We start from the raw sequence: 19,059 nt of genomic DNA, 5'->3' as shown, positions 1-19,059 counted from the left end.
AGGGCCCTTGATGGGCAGCATATCATGTACACACAAAACAATACATCATGATTTGTAACAGAAAAAACATTTTTATAAACTAAAATGAAACATTTATATGCCTGTAGGTAGGTGTTTTCAGACGCTCCTGTGCATGACAATTCTTTATTAAATTTTCATCACTTCATCCTCTTTTTTCTATATTCAAAAAAATAAATTGAAAATTGTCAATATTTGTTTGGTGGTGCATATCGCAATCACGTTTCCAACCTTTATACTTTTGCTTTGATTGTTTTGAAATTATTCAACATGCATCGCAAAGACAACAACATGAAAACATCACGATTTTATATAATTAAGTCATTAACATAATTAAAAAATTTCTGATAAAGTATCGAAGTCTTGTTTTGTTTACTATAAAATCGGTAGTAAGTTGTAAATGTGTAGTAGAAAATCTAGGCCACGTCATTCCATATAAGGAATAAGCTAATGAATTATTCATGAGATATGCCTTATATGGAAGATGATAATGAAATATTGATCACGTCGTTTGCATAATAAGTGATTTCCGCTTACGTAGCGTAAACACTGAATTCCCGAAGTCGACAATATCCAAATAAGGTAGTCCCCGGAGATCTCCGTGATCCCGAACATTCATGAATATATTTCCGTCAACCAATCGGAACAGTCGGTTGTATTTCGTCACACCGACAATATTGTTGTGATGTAGTAATGAATGAAGTGACCTCAGACAGCATGCTTTCATTTGTAGCGAACACGTTGTGTTGCGAAGTTGGAAATAATAATTTTAGAACTATGCCAAGAGTTGTCCCTGATCAAAGATCTTCGTTTGACAACGACGAACTATTTAGAAAATTAAGCAGAGAGTGTGAGGTAGAGAAAAATATAGTGTTTTCATTCTTACCTGTGGAGTTCATATAAGTTCATTCATTGTACCGTGTCGCAAGTTTTACCAGGAATATATATATATGTATAAGGATTATGTCTTTTATTTCAGGTAAAATACACAGGATTTAGGGATCGACCAACAGAGGAAAGACAACTTAGATTTCAAACTGATTGCAGGGAAGGACACGCAGAAATAGTAAGTTTTCTCACTTTTCACACTTGATGAACTTTTTAGTTGCGGTAATATGAGTAATTTCGGTATATACAAAACACCTTTCTTCCCAATAGCATAAAAGTTTTATTAGTAAGAAAGAGTTGTCTTTATTATTTTATGAACTTAACAGGTTTTGCAAAAATATCAAAACTTGGAGGCCCGAAAAATTTAAACATAACAAAGTTATTGTTGAGTATACAAAAATAGATTTTTTGGAAAGACCAAATTTGACCGCTTTTATTTACAAAAAACCGCAAATATATACGTGTGTATATATATTGCTTATTTACTACACAAGTAAATATGGTAAAGGAAGTTCTAAGTAGTTTTAGTTTCCTGCTCCTTTGCCAAGTACACAACTTACATTTTATTGAGCAAGTTGTCTAACAAAATATCACATATATGAGACACTCCCAAAGTTAAAATATCGTCTTTATGTTCCTTAAAGTTTTAAAGAAAAGAAAAGAGGAGAGTCCGAGACAAGACAAAGGAACTTCCTCCATTCATTAGAATTAGTCACGAATTTTAAGTCTTTTAAAAGACGAACATTTTCATAGATATAGATTTATATTTACAAACATCTTCCCATTGTCTGGGATAGGTACATACATTGTGATCATCATATTTTAATATCTAAATATCAAAGTGAAAAAATAGGGAGAGAAATTTAAAAAGACGCTAATCTCAAAATTGCTTTTTTTTTTTATAAAAGTTTTCAAATTACATCGACTTGGGCATTTTATTTTAATTTTATATAAAGATTCATTTAATATTTGTCACCAATGCGAGGGAGTAACATTAAATCTTTTGGGTGTAATTTGTGCTTAATAAAGACTCAAGTTGATAAAAATGACACATTATAAGCTGAAACCGGAGTTGTGCGCCTTTTTTATCTATACCATTTGGAAGGCTAGTCGAACGCACCTATTCTAAATCCTTTATTTAGATGTCTGTCTCTTGAAACGAATTTGTGTATATTTGAAAGAATGTATATAAATACATTTTAATTTACGTAAATATGCATTTTTATAATAAGACTAACAGGGACTGTAAAATTTCAAATTCAGAGATCAGAAAAGGAAAAATTCATGCAGGATTATGAAAATGATGTATAAAATTATGATGAACTTTCCCTGTATAGTAATGATTTTGCTTCTAACTGCACCATTAATATAGCTAGAAAAATACAAAAAGAAAAAAATTCTAGTGACCATTTTTTTTCTAGCATTTTCTCCCAAGCTTCTTAAGAAAACAAAGAGAATTGTTTATTACATTTTTGTTGTTATAAACAAAAATCAACAGTTCTAGATATACAATATGTTTATGAGGATAGAAAGAAACTTATATATTTTATGTTCTGTTTTCTGTTGAAGAAAGGACCAATAGAACCTCCATTCCAATATACTATTTGACCTAGCTTCTCCCAGATATATATTTTTTTAAATGCTATTGTATAGTAAGGTTACTTAACCAATGAATGTCTTATTCCTGGGACTAATACATTGAAATCAAAGTCATGAAGGTATTATTCCCAGCTTGTTCTGAATTAAGTATCAAATTATCACTACATAAAGAAAGGTCACTACTTCAAGTTGTTGTACTGTCTAAAGATTAAGATGCTGTGTCAAATCTTATTTAAGCAGTCATGAAATAAAAACATTAAGAAAAAATTTCCAGGTTTTTACAAAAAATGTTTTTCAATGGATATTTATTCTACATTGACAGCTAATCTTCTTTTGTAACCAAAATACTTTTCAATCTTGACCAAACAAATTTAAAATATTTCACAGCATTATACATTAAACTGTTTTACAAATAAAATTCTTGTTTAAATAAATATTTGTATGGTTTTAATTGACTTATTTTTCTTTTCCGTTTTTTTAAAGGCATTTGTAGCGACAGGGACCAATATACCTCTCCAATTTTCATCTAATGCCTGGTCGGAACGTGAAGAAGACCGATTAACCACACGAGAGTTTGTAGATTTCGACAGAGAACCAGGAAAAGTGAGTGATTGTTGTTATATAAGTACATAATGAATGTGATTTATATATTTGAATTGTGTTTTTTTACGAAAGTCTGGAAGAAACAGATTAATAATAAGTCACACATACTTCACACTGGATAGAGGTCTTAAAAGGAAAACCTATATACCATCAACTGACGTTCAGATTTCCCTTTTTGGGTCCCTTGTATGTTTTTCTTGAAAATGGAAGAGTTTCCTAAGATAAGGTCCCAAATTTACCAGACTGCATGTATTAATTTATTTGTTGTATGGATAGGAACTATGAATTTACTAAATTTGTAATATATGTGCTGATCTGACATTCCATGTCAGCAATTTAAAAAAAAGGATATTTTTCATTTTCATTTATTAAGTAATTGGATACTATAGTTTTGATCTATTTTAAAAGCTAATGCATAGATAAATGATCATACTTTTGATATAAGTCAATGAAATCAATGTTTGTCCTAATTTTGTTGGAAAATGACGATGCAAATTTAATGCTATAATTTTTTTTCAAAATTCAAGATGGATTTTTTTTTCAAGACAAAAGTTTTTTAAAAAGCTTTTATCTATATAATACTGTACTTCATTGATGACATTATTTAACTTCAGGTCAAGGGGCAATGTCCATTATGGGTTTGCTTTTAATCTGAAAAGAGGTTATATTTACAGAAATCATATTGATAATTTAAAAAATGTAGTTATTAAACAATAAATATTTATGAAACTAACATATTCACAAAAGTACAATACACAATTGTCTATATGAATATTAAACAAGGAAATACATATTACGAACAGGAGCTGAATAAGTTCTCAACAATTTATGTAAACATGGGGATCAGTGGGGGTTATTTTAAGTTTATGTAATAACAGGGACTCACAACTTATAAATTGAAGTGGAATCTTGCAATTTACACAGAAATACATTTATAAATATTAAAGACATATTCAAGAATTAGCATTTAGTCTATTTTATTTGATTTTTGTTTAATCTTCAAGTTAGGGATATGCAGTTTTAATGATATTTTGATAAAATTTTGTAATGTCAGTTTCAAAATTTTCTCTAGTTGATATATCTAATATTGGTCAGTCTTGAAATTATGAATTCCTTTCACTGTCTTTTAGCACTAAATACTCTTATTAGAAATATTCTGCAATTTTTCAACTATTTTATATGTTTACCAAAATATAAGGTAAATCCATGCTTTAAGTTTGTTCATATATCTGCAATGCAGAATATAAAGAACTTGCTAAAAGTCTAGTCATTCCTAATTTCTTATTGAGTTGAATGACCGTTTAGATTGATTTCCCGGCAAACTTTGTACCTTTATGTGTATTATGCTCAATAACTAGTACCATTTAATAAAATATTGAAATTTAACATTAGAAATCTCGGAGTGGAAGTAATTTTTCTTTCACCCCCATGTAAATTTTAAGTACTGAGATGTATACATGACATTCAGCATTTATTTTACTTTGTAAATTTTTATGAGAAAATAACTCTAATTAACAATATCCTCATGTTTTGTTGGCTTTATAATCAATAAATATGCATCGGTAAAGTTTATTAGTGTCATTTGGTTTATTTCTTTTTTCTGTCGAAGATTAATAATGTTTATTAGAAGAATAATGTGACTACTTGCATGTTTTGGAATTTTCCCGATATTGTATTATCCTTACATAGTAGTGACATCATAGCGCTAAGTATCGGTTCTACGTAATTCTGTAAGAATCAGATGATGATGCTTACAGAATCATCCGTGATTGTTTTAGAATGATATTGAAAAACTAATCAATATGCTGTGGCTTATGGAATCTCGCCAAACCGCAAGACAAATTTAACTGTTATGATAGACTCAATGATTATCTAGTGTAGTTGTAAAGTGCTATGTACAGTGCTAAATTAGGAATTCTATAGAGGATTTTCTAATTAATAAAATCCAGAAAAATAAATGGAAAGATCCTTATACGAACGATCTGGGAAGTACAACATTAGATTTTTCGTCATTTGGCAATTACTAGCCGTGTAAAATAGAAGTGTTTTGTACAGTTTTATTTCGATATGTCAGATTTTAGCTTGAGGCTAATAAAAATGTAGGCAATTACATCTTTTTGTTGACATTAAATGCAATACATCATTGACTTCACACACTGGTGCACATATAAGTAAAAATCAGACATAGGTAGATAGGAAGGCAATTTCCTGGTAAAAATAAGATTTTAAAATAAAAATTAATACTGTGATCCTTGTTTGTTCAGGAAGTGATTTTAGAAGTCGTCATAATAATCAATAGCAAATATTGAAAACGCATAAACTAAATTCCCACATTTTTCCAAGTATTAAAAGAGCATAATGTTTTCTAAAGGAATTAAAGCCTATCATGTCATCTCCCTGAGGTGTGAAAGTGAAAAAATATTTTATGTAATGGTTTCATTATCATAATCTGATTTTACGAAAAACATAATTTTCCATAAGATACATGTACATAACAGTATGTCAATTTGACCTTGAATTTTGACAATTGCATTTTGCGTAGTTGAGTTTTATAAATTTCACACAAACAGTTTTGAATTTAACTTTATAATATATGGTGTTGCTGATTATACATTGAAACTTATTATTAATATAAAAACCCTAACTTAAGGAAAGAATAGGCATTAACAATTTAATTTTCATTCTCGTAGAATTCACTGGTTTTAAAATTTTTAATTAACGCTTATAAACCTCTTTAATAATAAACACCAAATTTAAATGAATGACCTGAAGTCAAAAAGTTTTAAATGAAAACTAAAAAAGATAATGCATGAAGTCAGCTAACGGATAAGACAGATTATAATTTTTAAGTTTTTAATACTGTACATTTTCTGTTTCAACATTTAATGGGAGACAACTCTGGCAATTCTATATTGTCCTTAGATATTTGCAATGCATTGGACGCTTCTTATATTTTATTATATGAAAAAATAAATTCTGTAAGATGTAATCAATTCATTATTATAAAATTCCTATCATAGTTGGTTTTATAATTAAATTCTTTAACTATAACAATGATGAAAATCTCTTTATTTCTGTCAATAAGACATATTCTTTAAATAGCTTAAGATTACATCATAGTTTATATTGGCAGAAGTCAAAATATTTAAACAGTTTGGCACCAAATCTTTAATGTATTCAGATAAAGGGGTGGTCAGTGATATAATACCTCATTACACCTAATAACTCATCAATGAGTCACATGGCCACTGACCCACTAACTTTTACATACCAAAAATCGGAAAACCCCCACCCACACATATACATTGGCTACACTCCAGTTACCTTTGTAAATATATTTTTGCCTTGACATTTTTCTTTGTAGTGGGTCAGTTTTATTTAGAGATGATAATATAAAGTTATTTAAAATGAAATTTACCAGTGCTTTGATAACAGTTTGGTTCAAGTGCCTTTAAAAAAGTAAAATATTGATTATCTTGAATCACCTGGTCAATCCAAAGATCTAACTTAAAGTGTATAATTGAACACACCTTTCAATATTCTAGACTTATGCAAAATGCAAAAAGCTTGTAAAAAAGCAAGATAGCAAATACTGTTTGCAGGCCAACTTAGGAACCCATCCTTACTCTTTTTATTTCAATAATATGTAAAGTCTAGGTAAAATTGTACAGAGAAGTAACTATTATTCAATAGAACCTCCCTTAAAATTTAAAAAAAATCAGCAACTGGTTGATTTATCTGTGTAACATTGATAAATAAAGAATTTTAAGAAATGAATAAAATTTTAAAATTAAAAAAAAAGCTAGTGCAAAAATCATAGATTTAAGAATTCAGTGTAAGTTTCTATTATCTCTGCTAAATGTGAATGCTAGTTTGAAGTGTTGTTCAAGTTCAGCACAGTACGTGTCATTCAGTTTAATTTCTAGCACTTGTAGGCACAATAAATGAATGCTAAAACTATTAAACAGTTGTAACACATTTAGTGTTATTGGCAGTTAAATACAAAAATGCGTGTTTTTGAATTAGTCATTATAGAAAAGGATGGTCATTTGACTCAGTGCCCCAACCATCCCCCATACTTCAGTTACAAGATGCTTATCTCTCAGTACCTGTGTAATGCAATTTAAGTGCATATGGTAACATCTGCAGAGCCTGTTGCATTCTGAGCAATTGGAAAAATCATCAAAAAGTGAATAATAACAATGATTATAAACATTAATATTTATAGATTTTTTATATATGTAATAATTCACTAAAATAGATTTTTTATATATGTAATAATTCACTAAAAATAGAAAACAATCAACAAAATACATGTACCACATGTTGTTGTGAAAAAGTATTTATTTTTTTAGTGAGGTTTACCTTTTGTGGTATTTAGATTAACCTTTATATTTGTTTGTACTTATATAACTTTTCCTTGTTTATCAATTTTCAGATTTGTTTCTTTAGTTTTTTTAAGAAATATTGTTAAGTCAATAGACCTATTCATTTGAATCTAAGCTAGTGTTGAAATAATATAAAACAAGACCGATGATTTGTAATAATGCTCTTTCAAGAGTTCAAAAAGGATGTGAAAAAAATTAATTTACCATATAATAAATTATAATATTTAATGTCTGTTCGAATTATCATATAAAAAGATGAAATATTTTATTTTTTAAATATGCTGACATTATAGCTGTAAGCAAACTTTTATTACTTTAGGAATAAGATTAAAATTTGACAACACTATGAATTATAAATAATTTCTTCTTGTTAAAGGATTTTAAGTTTTAAAAGTTTTGTCCAATCCATTTATGAAACAATTTAATACGATCACAAACTGTATTTTTACTATCTAATGATACTACAGTATTAGTTTTGTTTTGATATTTCGGGATTGTTTGCATTGGGTTTGACGAACTTTGATTAGATGAGAATTTAGATAAACACAATATTAGTTTCATTTTCGACAGTATTTTTTATGATAAAGTAGTCAAGCCTAATGACAGAGGTGTCAATTCTATTTTGAAAGGGAATTAAGTAACCTGTTTGTCATTTCACAACACACTTATTATACATCACGATGTAAAACATATTCTGTCTATGACATCACATACAATATGATACACAGTAAATGTTACGTCACACCTGAGAATGTCACGGATAATAGATATTAATAGGAAGTGGGTGCATAATAGTATTACGTCACTTCAACTTGTTTACATAGCTTCATTTATCATTTGTTACCAGATTTTCACATTTTTGTGTTTATTTCCTTTCTCTTTTGCCAGATTTTTATAGACTGACAAAGTTTTACTAGTAGTTTCGTTTCATAAATAATTTCATTAACAATTAAATGATATGATACCTATAAATTAAATGAAAAACATGTAGCACAGGTTCTGACAGTCTAAAGTACAGGCTGAACAGTTTATTTGAACAAATTACAATTATTTATAGGTTTAATGGATTTTGCTCCTTGTTGAAGGCTGTATGTTGACCTTAAGTTTATAACTGTCTACATTCTGTTGGAAGTTGTTTTATTTCCCATCATTCTACATCTCCTTAATAAGTAATTTACATTAAAGGACCATGGAATAATTTTGTATATAATGCTAAAAGTTTTTGCATGATCTCTGTAAAGTCAACCTAATTTGTGTCCCAATCAGGTGTTTCTGATCTATATATAGACCAAACTAGACCAAGAATTCCTCTTCTATAGGACTGTTTAGCTATTTGCTTTGTAAGACATTCACACTTATTCTTTTAGGATAGAACAATTTTGTGAAGAACCAATAAAGATCTGTAAAATTTACTAAGACATAATTTTTTAACATTACATTCTCTTTTTCAGGTACATTTAAAATCACAGTTCATATTGAACGGAGTATGTGTAATATTTAGAGCAGCATTAGATTTAATACGATTAGATGGTGTAGGCAGTTTAGATTACGACTCGGATAGAGCCGAGGTAAGTCAAGTGCATGATGGGAAAGGATTTTCTTCTTTTGGTCTTATATGCCATTGCTTGATGGCTTGCTGACCATATAGCATACATCTTTTAGCTGTGCTTGTCTTTTAAAAAAGGTTATAATTCAAATGATTGATATGTTCATATATAAATCAAGGATAAGAGAGGGACTTGGGGTCTGAGACAAGACACAGTTGTGGAATGCTTGAGAGCTTATTGCCTTGTTCAAAGAATCAGGTGAACTGGAAAGTGGGTCTCATTGGGGTCTAAGCGCGACACGGGATTGTCGATTTTTTGTAAGCGTGAAATGTGAAAGTCAAATTATTATGGCGTGAAAACGTGAAATGAAGTCTAATGGGACATGGGAAATTACAAAAAAAAATGAGAATTGCTTATATACATAGAGTAAGCAGGATACGGGAATCTAACAAAACAGTAGGCAGGATCTGGGATCAGAACCCCCAGTGAGACCCCTGGAAAGAAGTTTCTTTTGCCTCCTGCTCCCCTGTTCCTGGTTTTTTAAATTGAAAATGATGAAAAAAAGTTCTAGTGTCCTAAAGACTTGATTGTAGCTCTCTCATATTCATTGAAAGAATATGCACTTTCCTTTGTATTTATATATACCAGTAACCAAACATGATCAAACATCCTTTCAACAAACTTGAAACAAAACTGAAAAAAAAGGAATCAGCTGTTTTTTGCAATTTTGTGTTGTTCAAAATTTGTTGTAGGACCATCATTTATGTTGATAACTCGTGAGAAACCTTTTTGAAATGATAATAAGGGGAATTAACAAATACATCTCCATTGTGTATAGTGAGGAATATTCATATCCAAAAATACAATACAAAAAATTGTAATATCTGGCTGGATGATGGTAAAACTCCCTGGGGACCAATTGTAATAGGAAATATTTTGAAATAAAAATTGAAAAAAGTTGTTATGAAAGATGAAATTAAAACATCAAAGTTGTCTTAATTAAAATTGATGTAACGGTTCTATGAAATGAAAACGTCAATGTCTATGAAAGCCGATGTTTGAACTATGATAATACCGCAGAGCATATGGCCCAAGAACAGATTAAAATGCACCCTATCATAATTTTGTTTGCACTTGCATCATGATTCACTGTGATTAAAACACTTATTTTCCTTTTATTTGGTTTCTAAATGACCATGTTGGGACTGTTTTATGAAGAAAATTGTTCCCAAACACTGGATTTTGTAATATTGTTTAATTAAGATGCAAGGTGGCAAATAAAAGGGAAACACAAGATTGAAACATTTTTGCAGTTTTATGGAGATTTTGACAAAGAAATTTGTCACTTTTGTGCAAAGATTAGAAATTTTGGATGTTATTAATATTGTTTGTGGTAAAGGGGACTGTTTAATATCATATGATTTATGTATTAAGGTCTTCTTTTCTGCAATGTCTTAAATGCATTTCCTGTATGCAAACTGCAAAGTTGCATCATATGAAATTGCCTTTCTCTTTAATTATGCTTGGAGGAAACTACAATGATTTAATATTTTCTGACAGGTTTATTATCTAAAATTGAAAAAAAATGTCCCTATTGTTTTAACATCTGCAGCATATTTCAAAATTCCATTTTTCAGAATTTTCTCCAACAATACATTTTAAAATTTGTGTTTTAGGCCATATTAGAAGTGGGTATTTTACAAGGGTTATGGACTCTTTACATAATAGTAAAGCACATTTTTCCATATCTAGAAACCATGCCATATGCTGAAATCTGTCTTTTCTTCAACATTATCATTTGTTGTGGTTTTTTTTGTGCCATTATGTAATGACTCTGCAATCATGGTATTGCATCTTGAGATTTGAGATATGAATGAGCTAGTCACCAGCCTCCCAAGTTTGTGTTGTCCCTGAAAGCTAAAGATAACCACAAACATATCCCTGTTCCATCTGCTATAGGCCAGGCCTTTGCTATCTATAGACAAGAAAACAATGAAAACAAAGACTAAAATGCAGATTGCAAACCTGAAAAAAATTGCAGTGATCCATTCTAAAATATCACATGTGTTTCTTAAATCATCCAGCATCAGATTCATTATGTCAAATGTTTCATAATTTTAGCTGCTGCATCTGAGTAAAATTAAAGTTTCCACAGGACAATGGGAACAAAAAAGACAAAGAAAAAATCAATATCTGATAGTCAGTGAAGGAAATGTCAGCTGCCTGTATCCCATTTTGTTATTTTATTGCACTATATCTTGTAATAATAGCCCAGAACTACCATATGCAGTATGGATGCAAAAAGCCTGCAGGAGAAGTTAAAAGACAAAAAAATAACTTCAAACTAATTAAAATTTCATTTTCTTTGATGTTTGGAATTAGCAACACATTTCATAAAGCAGCTGATTGAATTTTTTAGCCATATTTTATCCCATTGTTTTGAAATTTTCAAGGATTGCATCTTAAATGCATATGCCGCAGTCATGTTTTTGGATGCAGATGATGCATTTTAGTGCTGCCCGGCACATGTCCAGCAAGGGCTTACATAATAGAATGAAAATAATACCATTTATAAGCTCCAGGTGACACATAGGGTCTGCAGAAGTTGGAGTTTTAACGTTTGAATCATTCTTAATAAAAAAGTTATTTGGATATGTTAAACCAAATCATGTGTGAGACCCATTACTCTTCAGATAAAAAACTAATGGCATTGCATATTAAGTGATTTGAAATAAAGCTTTTCAAGGGAGGACATATGCTCTTTGTAAACTTAACTTGAAAAAAAACTCACAGTGACTAACAGTATCTAGTTTGAATTAAATTATAAAAAAGCCCTGTGATTTAAATTTTAATTCTAGAATTACCTCCCCTTTTCAGGCGGAAGATGCAATGCTCAGAGAACAAGTAGAACAATATAACAGAAGAATACGAGACTTTGAAATTCGACAACAACAATATCGTGATCAACAAGACCGAAGAGCTGAACAAGAGGCAGAGGTAGTTGAAGCCTTGTTGTGCTTTTCTGAAGAACGGAAGTCATAGCCATGTTGTATACATTGTTGTGTGTGATAGGTGTATGTGATCTTCATTTGCTCATTCGCATGAAAACTTGCCTCATGCTCAAATTCTTCATTATCAATTTTTGAATGTATTTTACATTTCATTTGTTTATATATTATGAAAATTTTTCCTTATTAAGTTAAATCTTTTATATATTTTATTTACAATTTTTGCTTTTCTATATATATATATCTCTTGATTTCAAAAAAATGATTAAGTGATACCCTTTTTTAACAGTATACACTTGTTTATTTATCAATTAAAACTTAGCTTGAAAATGATGAAATAAGTCTTGCAATTTGGTTATAGTATTGGCAAAGAATCTTTGATTTGTAGGACTTAAAGTTTAACACAGGCTTTACAATAAAAATGCTTTTATTTGTTGGAAATTCTTCTAGAATTGAAAAAGAAGTGCTATTTTAGGAAATTTTTAGATTTCTGTGTCCGTTATGGTTACTTAATACAATTTATCAAATCATTTTCTAATTCAATTGAATGATAAACTTGTTCTATCAAAAGTCCTACATATACTTACAAAATTGATTTAAGCCCTCATTCAAGTCTTTCAGACAGATTACTCCAGTTATTTTATATTTGTCCCTTCTTTCTGAGTGTAACTTTTCTGACCTTAAAAATCATGATATTCAATTCTTCCTTCCTATATATATGTTGTAAACTGTTGTATTCTCCAAGTTGATTGAATATTGTAAAGTCTAATTCTGAACAAAAAAAACTATTTCTGTTATGTTGTAGAGATCTCGTCTTTAATGCATGTTATTATTTGAGAGTATATAGATATTGTTTTATCATCATTGTACATACAAGCATTTTATCGTAATCATCCTAAATATTGTTATTGTATGTTTGTTGACAATAATTTATGATTCTCTAGTCAATTTTTATATATTTATATTATGTGTACATAGAAGCCACTAAAGATGCCTTACCAAAATGTATATGCAATGCAGTTCCGATGCAATTTGATGTATATAGATTTGTAGAATTTTTTCCAAACATAAAAGGCTGTGATCGCAAAGATCATGACCGTAAAGTCTTTAATCAGATTTGCCTGTTTTAAAGGTCAAATCTGTTGTCTTTGACCATGATGATCTGAGTTTTGCTAGTTTTGTTTTACATGAACAAAGTCATTTGATAATATTGCCGATTTATTTGCAGTCCATATTTATTCTATAAATGAGACGTCTGAAAAGCAGTAGACCTGTTTTTTAGTCGCATAATTGCATCTTATGTAGAATTTAAGTCAAACAGTTTGGCTTTTTTCCTTGAAGAATATTCCTGATAGAAAAATCAATATTTTCTTCTAATAAATTTAGAGTTACCTCCCATGTTGAACAATAAAATTCCCATTGAAAGATAAACTGTCACTATTGTTTTGTTTTATGTTTCATATTTTATAATGACAAGGTTGTACACAAATTATGTTTTAATGTTAAATAAAAACTGTTGAACTCTTTATTTTCTTCTTTGTTTTATTCTGTCTTCTTTTTTTTTGTTTTTCAGTGCATGCATCTTGTAAGTGGTCCACACTTTTCTTTGTTCAAGCTTTCAGTTCTTTTGTTGTGGTCCCTATTACAGACAGGGGCACATGACCAGGTTTATTGTCTCCTTTTGCAGCACCTGCATTCAAAAGATTGAAATATTTATTATTTCACATTTCTATTTATGCATTCATATTTCAATTTTATTTCCAGTAAGGTAAATAGGTCATTATAATAAGTGATTTAACAATGGAATTTTCAATATTTTTTCCTTAGCATAAAAAGTAAACTTTTGGAAATTTTCATCAAAATGTTGAAATTCAATTCTTTATTGGTACATTAAGATAATAAATCTTACAACATTATGTATTCTTCAGCAATAGAAATTATTATTTTATTTTCTCCTCGTATCAATTGAATATAACCATCTGTGTTTTTTATATCATACATCAAAATATTTTAGACATTTACTATATTAAGTAAAGGGTTTCTGGTTGAATTATTCCCCTTGATTTAGACTAACAACAGATATGGAAATAAATGGTCGTTGGCAAACAATTGTTATTTTTAGTGCTATATCAGTTGAACAATAGACTAGATTTTTTTTTTAAACGAGTTAAGAACTTTTGAAAGGTAAAAATACACTTTTAAGTATTTTGCACTAAAATTAAATTATACATAAATATCCCCAAAAGTCGTAAATCAATTGCTGCATTGGTAAACGAAGTAAACTTTGTGATGTTTTTGTTCACACATCTTTACAATGTAAGTCACGGAAGAATATAAATCCATATTCAGCGGTAATAGATTATATAATTTTCATAAGACCGGTTGTAAAAAGTTGAAATTTGGGGTATTTAATATGTTAAATCTTTTAAATGATATGCAAATGAGCATTGGTCTGACTTACTTTTAACAACAGGTTTGTAAACGTTTGCATATTGCTAAGAGGCAAGCAATTGCTTTATATTGTGTTTGCTTTGAGAGAGGAAGTTGTGCATTTATGTTTTACTGACAAATTAAGCAGAAAGATGAATTATTAAAAACCCAGACAAACTTTCTTGCTTTTCATAAATTTACTTAACTAGATTTCAAGGTGTGTTTGCTTTTTTTTAAACTTTAACTGAGAAACATGTTAAGCAAGAGGTTTTTATCAAAAAAATAATTAAATCCCTCTTCACCAATGTTATACATTATTCAATTACGACAGATAATGACATATCTGATATCATCTGTAAAAGAACATTTAAGAAAACCCGAAATCATTTTAACCTGGGCATCTATAGGTACGTTCATCATTGCTCTTTTATTCTTAGAATGGTGTAATGTATTTTTTATGTTACCAATACTATAATTATACTGCCCTTGTTAATAGAGATCACACTCAAGAGTAAAATTAATTCCTTTATTGGACAACAAGATTTATTTATTGAATTCCATTACAATGAAAAACAGACATGAGCTCATTTAAATCTTTAATGGGAGTCTTTTTGATGTCCAGTAAATTAGAATACTTAAATGGCCAACAGATTAATAAAAATGTTTTGCGCCTGTCCCAAGTCGGGAGCCTCTAACCTTTGTTAATCTTGTATTTTTTTTTATTTAAGTTCATTTATATGTTTTGGAGTTTAGTATGACGTTCATTTTCACTGAACTAGTACACATTTTTGTTTAAGGTCCAACTGAAGGCCACTCTAGGTGTATGATTTACCTTCATTGTTGAAGACCCATTGGTGGCCTTCAGTTGATTTCTCCTCTTTGGTCCGGTTGTTGTCTCTTACACATTCCCTATTTCAATTCTCAATTTTATTTTTTAAGCAAACATAGATCTGATATAATTTTAGCATAAATTTCGTGTGACATTTAAGGTACATCATATGCTAAAAATAAAACCAACATTAAAGACTCCTCCCATTTGTACATAACCGGAAGGTCTTTAGCAATTACATAAATTATACATTACATAGTATAATTAAGGCTAAATTAACTTTTCTGACAGCGATACATAGACCTCAAATCATTCTCATACATGTAGTTCAACATTGCCTGGCATTGTAATGTACTATGTTATTGGTCAAGGAATATTGGCTTTGGTCACTTTGCTTGTTTGTTTTATTTCATATAAGAAATAAATTTCTAGATTTTTTTTCTGTTAAAAAATACTGAAATATCTCAATTAATTTGTTTGTGGGTAATTTACTAATTGTATTAGTTTTTGAAAAAAGGAATTTGCAAACAAGGCATAGCTTTCCGCCAATGTACAAAAAGCTTCATAATATTAAATCTATTTACAACTAAAACCACAAGTATGTGTTAACCGGGTTTTTTTGCAAATGGTTTGTTTAAATTTGAAGACCAGTTATAAGTTAAATCTAAGGAAAAAAATCGCCAGAAACAAGCTTCTTAGCCTGAGTTATGTTCATATAAGGACCTTTCATATGCTAAAATAGATCTAGGAAAAGTTCTTGCTGATCTTTTACAAGAAAATTAGTTACAATAAAACTTGTTTCTATAACAAACCTGCTAGTCTGTAGTTTATAATGCACAATGAAAATGTTTGGCTTTAAATGTTCATTTTTAGCTGTATATAGTTTGCATGAAGATACTTTAGATTAATTTAAAAAGATAAAATCGATTCAAAGGTAGGCTTAAAGTTATTTGTTTTCAAATTCTTCAAGTAAATGTTGATTTGTTGATTACGTTTTAATTGATAAATGAAGTTAACCTTACGTTTTATAAACATTAAAATTTGCATGGAGAATGAAGATAACTTGATTTCTTTAAAATCAAATATCAAAAAATATTTATCAAATTTATTTGGAACTTGAATGTAAAAAAGAGCTTCTTCCTGTGTATTCCACCTCACCAAATTCTTTATTAATATATCCGCTTGTCTCCTAACACAGGTGAGTTCATCCACACAAACCAGAGGTACCAAAATGATTGCTGACCCTCCAGTTAGAAAGTAAGAAATTGTTTGTCTGCTTAGTAATGCATTGTGATGTTCAGCCATAATGTGAAAAACAATTACTTCCCTTAAACATACTCTTATGCTTGGAGTTTTTCTGCTCATTACAATTATTACAAATGTGTATATGACCTTCATTAAATTCTCTAACTGGTTTGGTATTTAAAAAAAAATCTAATGTTGTTTTAAAACTTGCATAAAGGTGAAGTAGCCAATTAATATAAATTCAAAAGGTTATTTTGTCACTTAAGTTTCCAAGCTCTATGTATATGTTTAAGGCTGATTTAATGTTGAGTTATAGGGCTACATCGATCACAGTGCATTAGTTATTTGTAGTGACTTTGGTTTGTGGGCATGGACTCGTTGTGTTTTACAATGCTTTGATTTTGCATTATTGTTTTAGTTGTATATATTGCTATATTGCTACTTTCAGGGAATATACATTTATGTTTGCTGATTTCAGTTAGCTCACATTGACTGAGGTCATGTGAGCTATTGTTGAAGCTTTGCATTGCCATTTGACTGTTGTAATAGGTCTTAAATTAAACACTTGACCAATTTTACTAGAGCTGATCTGTATCAAAGGTATCTTCTTACAAGTTGGATTGGGTAACTCATAGATGCAGATGGGTATTACATCTATGGGTAACTCAACCAAACAAACAACTAACCTTAGGGTGTGTTCTCTTAAGCAGTCTTGACTTTGTCCTATAAAAACTGACAGCTATGAGAAAGGCTATAGTGTTGAAAGTGGCATTTAAAACACCGACAATGAATGAATGAATGAATCAATTTTATTTCAAATCTATAATTCATGTTATGCAATTAACCAACTTATTGGTAGATTTTCTTTTTAAGTCAAACTTGGGAAATTATCATAATCTTTATCTGCATACAGCTTATGAACTCACAATGAAGTTTTTCCAGCAACTCAGAACAGTATGACTAATTCAAATATCAAAAAGTACTTGGAGCCTCTGGTTTTTTTTTAAAAGGGTCAATCAATCTATAGTAGGGAAATACTTTTTCATAGATGTATTTTTTCATTTTTTTTCCTGTTATAAACAATATTGCGACATTCTGTTTTGTACTATGTTCATTTAAAATATATGTAAGCCTCCCTTATTTAAAAGTTTATTAAAATTCTGTTATTTTGTTATATTACCAATATTATTTTAATGCACAGACAGAAAATTCCATTTCCTAAGTAGGCCTTTCAATCATAAGGAATAATATTATTAAATAATGATGAATATTTGAAACTTTTGCCAATAAAAACAACACAAAATAGTGAATTTTTATTGAAAATTAAAGCTGCAGAAATTTATTTCACATGTAAAATTTTGATGCCAAAATAATTATGATAAAAACTGTTTACTGTTAGAAATTCTGCCATTATTTTGTAAAGACATATTCAACATATGCAGAATTTGCATTTGTTTGTTTGCATATGAGATTATTTATTCGTAAAAAATTCTGATGACCGTCATAAACGCTTTTTTTATTTAAATATCATTGAGTTTTTTGTCAACATCCCAGTACACTGAAATGTAATGAAATATTGTCTCCGTTTTTTCGTTTCTTGGATCCATCTGTTAAAGCCCCTATAATTAACTTGTAACAACAATCTCGCCCTCGGAAACAGGTAAACGTTTAACATAAAAAGCCAGTTCAATTAAGTTACCATATGAATGGTGCTTTTTTTTTTTCAATTGAAGAATTTATAAAGTGTCTTGTTACATGCAGCAGTAACTCCATCTCAAATTTTATGTTTTCAATAAATTTTTAGATAAGATAAAAACTAAGATATGAAAACTACTAAAAATCAATTTGAGAATTTCTTATGACTAATAAATGAAAAGGAATGAAATTTGTGGTAGATCCTTTCATGATTTTAAGTAGCTGTACGAAACAGCAAGTTCAAAGGTTCCATAACATAAAACCGTTCAGAATTATTACTTAGCCACACAAAATAGCTATTAATTTATCTTTAAATATTTAGCCACACGCTAGAACAAAAATTAATAAAAATCCATTTGATGGAATTATACATTACTAAATAATAAATCTTTGAGAAACGATTCTTTGTGTAAGGAAACTTTTTTCTTTTTACGAAGGTCAATTTACTCTTTAATGTGTTCATAAATACTTGCTAAAACACAGTTCATAACATCTAAAGAGATGGTAATTAAAACTAACAGAAAAAAATATATTTTATAGAAAATTAATGAATATTTTCGCTAAGGCAATGATTGAAACCTTGCTATTAAACAACCATAATATTTTCTTATTTCTAAAACATTTTGATATTCATCAAAATTGATTTAAATGTTTAATAATATTGACTTTTGATCCTTTCTTGGACAAAAGTTGTGATTCAATCACGAGTTTTACATGTTTGATGACAAAGATCATTTAACTTACAGACAGCTGATAACAAAAAATACATTTATCTCGATCTTCTTTAAGATGGCTAAGCAAACAAATTT

The 19,059-nt window shown here is 29.3% G+C and overlaps 1 protein-coding gene across 3 annotated transcripts in view; it reads left to right on the top strand.

Moving 5' to 3' along the window:
- The first annotated feature begins 668 nt into the window (after nucleotides 1-668).
- LOC139524189 (core-binding factor subunit beta-like) overlaps nucleotides 669-19,059 on the top strand; it is a 40,583-nt gene continuing 22,192 nt past the window's right edge. Inside the window, exons 1-6 of one of the 3 annotated variants that reach the window (XM_071318817.1) lie at nucleotides 669-873; nucleotides 998-1,084; nucleotides 2,989-3,108; nucleotides 8,948-9,064; nucleotides 11,921-12,040; nucleotides 16,509-16,567. In XM_071318817.1, the coding sequence (XP_071174918.1) occupies nucleotides 712-873; nucleotides 998-1,084; nucleotides 2,989-3,108; nucleotides 8,948-9,064; nucleotides 11,921-12,040; nucleotides 16,509-16,567 (665 nt within the window). In that variant the 5' untranslated portion in view covers nucleotides 669-711. Of the gene's footprint in view, nucleotides 874-997; nucleotides 1,085-2,988; nucleotides 3,109-8,947; nucleotides 9,065-11,920; nucleotides 12,118-16,508; nucleotides 16,568-19,059 lie in introns of all 3 variants that reach the window. The other 2 variants (XM_071318818.1, XM_071318819.1) reach the window with 2 other exon arrangements.

Source organism: Mytilus edulis, chromosome 5 (assembly GCF_963676685.1).
Source record: "Mytilus edulis chromosome 5, xbMytEdul2.2, whole genome shotgun sequence".
NCBI classification, from domain to species: domain Eukaryota; kingdom Metazoa; phylum Mollusca; class Bivalvia; order Mytilida; family Mytilidae; genus Mytilus; species Mytilus edulis.
The sequence above is the reverse complement of the archived record's forward strand: the minus strand, read 5'-3'. Positions and strand labels throughout refer to the sequence as shown.